At 58.7% G+C, this 6947-nt stretch overlaps 1 protein-coding gene across 2 annotated transcripts in view; it reads left to right on the forward strand.

The window, feature by feature from the left end:
• Nucleotides 1-6947, forward strand: part of LOC111922203 (ras/Rap GTPase-activating protein SynGAP-like) — a 30204-nt gene extending 23257 nt beyond the window's left edge. For both annotated transcript variants that reach the window (XM_086874652.1, XM_086874651.1), the window contains 4 exons: nucleotides 1003-1147; nucleotides 1243-1479; nucleotides 2519-2720; nucleotides 5387-6947. In XM_086874652.1, coding sequence (XP_086730778.1) covers nucleotides 1003-1147; nucleotides 1243-1479; nucleotides 2519-2720; nucleotides 5387-5566 — 764 coding nt within the window. In that variant the 3' untranslated portion in view covers nucleotides 5567-6947. The remainder of the gene's footprint in view (nucleotides 1-1002; nucleotides 1148-1242; nucleotides 1480-2518; nucleotides 2721-5386) is intronic.

Here is a 6947-nt window from a genome sequence, read left to right on the forward strand (position 1 = left end):
CATGGTCACGTTCCATCACCATCACCACAAGATCTTTGGGTGGTTCCCACCCATGGTCACGTTCCATCACCACCATCACGAGCTCTTTGGGTGGTCCCCATTCATGGTCACGTTCCATCACCACCATCACGAGATCTTTGAATGGTTCCAGTTTCCATCAGCACCATCACGAGATCCTTGGGTGGTCCCCATTCACGGTCACGTTCCTTCACCACCATCATGAGATTTTCATTCCCCACCCATGGTCACGTTCCATCACCATCACCACAAGATCTTTGGGTGGTTCCCACCCATGGTCACGTTCCATCACCACCATCACGAGCTCTTTGGGTGGTCCCCATTCATGGTCACGTTCCATCACCACCATCACGAGATCTTTGAATGGTTCCAGTTTCCATCAGCACCATCACGAGATCTTTGGGTGTTCCCCACCCATGGTCATGTTCCATCACCACCATCATGAGGTCTTCATTCCCCACCCATGGTCATGTTCCATCACCACCATCACGAGACCTTTGGGTGTTCCCCACCCATGGTCACATTCCATCACCATCATCATGAGATCTTCATTCCCCACCCATGGTCACCTTCCATCACCACCATCACGAGATCTTTGGGTGGTCTCCATTCACAGTCATGTTCCATCACCACCACCACAAGACCTTTGTTCCCCACCCACGGTCACGTTCCATCACCACCATCACGAGATCTTCATTCCCCACCCACGGTCACGTTCCATCACCACCATCACGAGATCTTTGGGTGGTCTCCATTCACAGTCTTGTTCCATCAATACCATCATCTCAAGACCTTTGGTTCCCACCCATGGTCATGTTCCATCACCACCATCACGAGATCATCATTCCCCACCCATGGTCACGTTCCATCACCACCATCACGAGATCTTTGGGTGGTCCCTTCTCACACCCAGGACACGATTGTGTCCCTTCTCCCCCTCGCCGTCCCCGTGGGCGTCCCCGCGCGGCCCCGCCCGCGCCGCAGGCGAGTTCATCCGCGCGCTCTACGAGTCGGAGGAGAACTGCGAGGTGGACCCCATGAAGTGCTCGGCCTCCACGCTGGCCGACCACCAGGCCAACCTGCGCATGTGCTGCGAGCTGGCGCTCTGCAAGGTGGTCAACTCCCACTGGTGAGCGCGGCGGGCGGGGGGCGCGCGCGGCGGGGGCGGCCGCGGGGGGAAGGTCCCCGGCGGCGCGCCCGCCTGACGCCGCGCGCCGCCGGCAGCGTGTTCCCGCGGGAGCTGAAGGAGGTGTTCGCCTCGTGGCGGCTGCGCTGCGCCGAGCGCGGGCGCGAGGACATCGCCGACCGCCTGATCAGCGCCTCGCTCTTCCTGCGCTTCCTGTGCCCCGCCGTGATGTCCCCCAGCCTCTTCGGGCTGATGCAGGAGTACCCCGACGAGCAGACGGCCAGGACGCTGACCCTCATCGCCAAGGTCATCCAGAACCTGGCCAACTTCACCAAGTGAGGGCGGAGACGGCGGGAGGGGAGCGGGGACGGGGGCACGGAGAGGTGGGGAGGGGTGGAGATGGGTGGAGATGGGTGGAGATGGATGGATGATGGATGGATGGATGATGGATGGATGGATGGATGATGGATGATGGATGGATGGATGATGGATGGATGGATGATGGATGGATGGATGGATGGATGATGGATGGATGGATGGATGATGGATGATGGATGGATGGATGATGGATGGATGATGGATGATGGATGGATGATGGATGGATGGATGGATGATGGATGATGGATGGATGGATAATGGATGATGGATGGATGGATGGATGGATGATGGATGGATGGATGGATGATGGATGGATGATGGATGATGGATGGATGGATGGATGATGGATGGATGATGGATGATGGATGATGGATGGATGGATGGATGGATGATGGATGATGGATGGATGGATGATGGATGGATGATGGATGGATGGATGATGGATGGATGATGGATGATGGATGATGGATGATGGATGGATGGATGGATGATGGATGGATGGATGGATGGATGATGGATGATGGATGGATGGATGATGGATGGATGATGGATGGATGGATGGATGGATGATGGATGGATGATGGATGGATGATGGATGGATGGATGATGGATGATGGATGGATGATGGATGGATGATGGATGGATGGATGGATGGATGATGGATGATGGATGGATGATGGATGGATGGATGATGGATGGAGGAATGATGGATGGATGGATGATGGATGGATGGATGGATGGATGATGGATGGATGATGGATGGATGATGGATTATGACTTGTGACAGTAAATGATGATGACGATGACAATGATGACAACAAGTGATGATGAATCCTGGACACTCCCTGTCCCCCCCTTCCCCACCCTCACCTGTCAGGGATGTTCTCCTCACCTGCCCACCCCACCCTCACCTGTCAGGGATGTTCTCCTCCCCTATCCACCCCACCCTCACCTGCCGGGTGACGTCCCCGCGCTCACCTGTGCGCACCTGTGCAGGTTCGGCAGCAAGGAGGAGTACATGGCGTTCATGAACGAGTTCCTGGAGCTGGAGTGGGCCAGCATGCAGCAGTTCCTGTACGAGATCTCCAACCTGGACACGCTGACCAACAGCACCAGCTTCGAGGGCTACATCGACCTGGGCCGCGAGCTGTCCACGCTGCACGCGCTGCTCTGGGAGGTCATGAGCCAGCTCAGCAAGGTAACACACCTGGGGAACCTCACCTGGGCAGTGACAGCCTCACCTGGGCGGTGACAGCCTCACCTGGGGGGTGACAGCATCACCTGGGGGGTGACAGCCTCACCTGGAGGTGGTGCTGGGGCTGTCCACGCTGCACGCGCTGCTCTGGGAGGTCATGAGCCAGCTCAGCAAGGTAACACACCTGGGGAACCTCACCTGGGCAGTGACAGCCTCACCTGGGTGGTGACAGCATCACCTGGGCGGTGACAGCCACACCTGGGCTGTGACAGCCTCACCTGGGTGGTGACAGCCTCACCTGTGTGGTGACAGCCTCACCTGTGGGGCTACAGCCTCACCTGTGTGGTGACAGCCTCACCTGGGCAGTGACAGCCTGACCTGTACAGTGACAGCCTCACCTGTACAGTGACAGCCTCACCTGGGCAGTGACAGCCTCACCTGTGCGGTGACAGCCTCACCTGGGTGGTGACAGCATCACCTGGGCGGTGACAGCCTCACCTGGGCGGTGACAGCATCATCTGGGCGGTGACAGCATCACCTGGGTGGTGACAGCCTCACCTGGGTGGTGACAGCATCACCTGGGGGGGTGACAGCCTCACCTGGGGGTGGTGCTGGGGCTGTCCACGCTGCACGCGCTGCTCTGGGAGGTCATGAGCCAGCTCAGCAAGGTAACACACCTGGGGAACCTCACCTGGGCAGTGACAGCCTCACCTGGGTGGTGACAGCATCACCTGGGCAGTGACAGCCTCACCTGTGCGGTGATAGCCTCACCTGGGCGGTGACAGCATCACCTGGGGGGTGACAGCCTCACCTGGGCAGTGACAGCCTCACCTGGGCAGTGACAGCATCACCTGGGCGGTGACAGCCTCACCTGTGTGGTGACAGCCTCACCTGGGTAGTGACAGCATCACCTGTGTGCTGACAGCCTCACCTGGGCTTTGACAGCCTCACCTGGGCAGTGACAGCCTCACCTGCGTAGTGACAGCCTCACCTGGGCGGTGACAGCCTCACCTGGGTAGTGACAGCCTCACCTGGGCGGTGACAGCCTTACCTGGGTGGTGACAGCATCACCTGGGGGGTGACAGCCTCACCTGGGCGGTGACAGCCTCACCTGGGGGTGGTGCTGGGGCTGTCCACGCTGCACGCGCTGCTCTGGGAGGTCATGAGCCAGCTCAGCAAGGTAACACACCTGGGGAACCTCACCTGGGCAGTGACAGCCTCACCTGAGGGGTGACAGCCTCACCTGGGGGGTGACAGCCTCAACTGTGCTCAGGTGTACCCAGGTGTGACACTGGTGTACCCAGGTGTACCCAGGTGTACACAGGTGTACCCAGGTGCACCCAGGTGTGCCCAGGTGTGCCCAGGTGTACCCAGGTGTACTCCCATGTGTACCCAGGTGTACCCAGGTGTACCCAGGTGTACCCATCTGTACCCAGCTGTACCCAGGTGTGCCCAGGTGTTCCCAGGTGTATTCAGGTGCCCTCACCTGTCCCACAGGAGGCGCTGCTGAAGCTGGGCCCTGTCACAGTCACTGTCAGCTCAATGGGGTTCCCCCAGATGAGATCCCAGGTGTACCCAGGTGTACCCAGCTGTTCCCAGGTGTACCCAGGTGTGCTCAGGTACACCCAGGTGTGCTCAGGTGTGCTCACCTGTCCCACAGGAGGCGCTGCTGAAGCTGGGCCCTGTCACATTCACTGTCAGCTCAATGGGGTTCCCCCAGATGAGATCCCAGGTGTATCCAGGTGTACCCAGGTGTACCCAGGTGTACTCCCAGGTGTACCCAGGTGTACTCCCAGGTGTACCCAGGTGTTCCCAGGTGTACCCAGGTGTACTCCCAGGTGTACTCAGGTGTACTCCCAGCTGTACCCAGGTGTGCTCAGGTACACCCAGGTGTGCTCAGGTGTGCTCACCTGTCCCGTAGGAGGCGCTGCTGAAGCTGGGCCCTGTCACAGCTCAATGGGGTTCCCCCAGATGAGATCCCAGGTGTGCTCAGGTGTACTCAGGTGTACTCCCAGGTGTACTCAGGTGTACCCAGGTGTTCCCAGGTGTGCTCAGGTGTGCTCAGGTGTGCTCACCTGTCCCGCAGGAGGCGCTGCTGAAGCTGGGCCCTGTCACAGTCACTGTCAGCTCAATGGGGTTCCCCCAGATGAGATCCCAGGTGTACCCAGGTGTACCCAGCTGTTCCCAGGTGTACCCAGGTGTGCTCAGGTGTACCCATGTGTACTCCCAGGTGCACCCAGGTGTACCCAGGTGTACCCAGGTGTATCCAGGTGTACTCAGGTGCACCCAGGTGTACTCCCAGGTGTACCCAGGTGTTCCCAGGTGTACCCAGGTGTGCTCAGGTACACCCAGGTGTGCTCAGGTGTGCTCACCTGTCCCGTAGGAGGCGCTGCTGAAGCTGGGCCCTGTCACAGCTCAATGGGGTTCCCCCAGATGAGATCCCAGGTGTGCTCAGGTGTACTCAGGTGTACCCAGGTGTGCTCAGGTACACCCAGGTGTGCTCAGGTGTGCTCACCTGTCCCGCAGGAGGCGCTGCTGAAGCTGGGCCCTGTCACAGTCACTGTCAGCTCAATGGGGTTCCCCCAGATGAGATCCCAGGTGTACCCAGGTGTTCCCAGGTGTGCTCAGGTACACCCAGGTGTGCTCAGGTGTGCTCACCTGTCCCGCAGGAGGCGCTGCTGAAGCTGGGCCCGCTGCCGCGGCTGCTGACCGACATCAGCGTGGCGCTGCGGAACCCTCACCTGCAGCGACAGCCGAGCCAGGGCGAGCGGCTGCCCCCCAAGGGGCTGGTGCTGCGCGGGCCCTCGGCCGACCTGCAGCCCTACCTCGTGCGCGACCTCAACAGGTGAGCGCACCTGGCGCCCCACAGCCGGAAACGGGCACCTGCCACCTGCTGCCTGGCACATTGTACCTGGTATCTGTCACCTGGTACCTGTCATGTGTCACCTGGTACCTGTCATGTGTCACCTGGCGCCTGGCATGTGGCACCTGTTATGTGTCACCTGGCATCTGTCACCTGGCATCTGTCACCTGGTACTTGCCGTGTGTCACATTGTACCTGGCATGTGTCACCTGGTATCTGGCATGTGTCACCTGGCATCTGTCACCTGTCACCTGTCACCTGGCGCCTGGCATGTGGCACCTGTTATCTGTCACCTGGCATCATCACCTGGTACTTGCCATGTGTCACATTGTACCTGTCATGTGTCACCTGGCATCTGGCATGTGTCACCTGGCGCGTGGCATGTGTCACCTGTTATCTGTCACCTGTTATCTGTCACCTGTTATCTGTCACATGTCACGTGTCACCTGTCATGTGTCACCTGGTATCTGTCACATGTCACGTGTCACCTGTCATGTGTCACCTGTCATCTGTCACCTGGCATCTGTCACCCAGCATCTGTCACCTGGTACCTGGCATGTGTCACCTGGTATTGTCACCTGGTACCTGGCATCTGTCACCTGTCACCGGGCATCTGACATGTGTCACCTGGTACCTGGCATGTGTCACCTGGTGCCTGGCATTTGTCACCTTGTACCTGTCATGTGTCACCTGTTACATCATGTGTCACCTGGTGCCTGGCATGTGTCACCTGGTATCTGTCACCCGGCATGTGTCACCTGGCATCTGTCACCTGATACCTGTCATGTGTCACCTGTTATGTCATGTGTCACCTGGTACCTGGCATGTGTCACCTGGTATCTGTCACCTGGTACCTGGCACGTGTCACCTGGTACCTGGCATGTGTCACCTGGTGCCTGGTATGTGTCACCTGGTACCTGATATCTGTCAGCTCTCACGTATCACCTGTCACCTGTCACCTGGTATCTGTCACCTGGTACCTGGCATCTGTCACCTGGTACCTGATACCTGTCACCTGGTACCTGATACCTGTCACCTGGCATCTGTCACCTGTCACCTGGCGCATGGCATGTGCCACCTGGTACCTGATACCTGTCACCTGGTACCTGTCATGTGGGACCTGGCATCTGTCACCTGGCACCTGGCATCTGTCACCTGGTACCTGGCATCTGTCACCTGGCATCTGTCACCTGGTACCTGTCACCTGGTACCTGGCACCTGGCATCTGTCACCTGGTACCTGGCATCTGTCACCTGGCATCTGTCACCTGGTACCTGTCACCTGGCATCTGTCACCTGGTACCTGTCATGTGTCACGTCTACCTGTCAACTGTCACCTGTCATGTGTCACCTGGCACCTGATACTTG

This window comes from Cyanistes caeruleus, unplaced genomic scaffold, assembly GCF_971803275.1.
Source record: "Cyanistes caeruleus unplaced genomic scaffold, bCyaCae1.hap1.1 HAP1_SCAFFOLD_362, whole genome shotgun sequence".
Lineage (NCBI taxonomy): Eukaryota > Metazoa > Chordata > Aves > Passeriformes > Paridae > Cyanistes > Cyanistes caeruleus.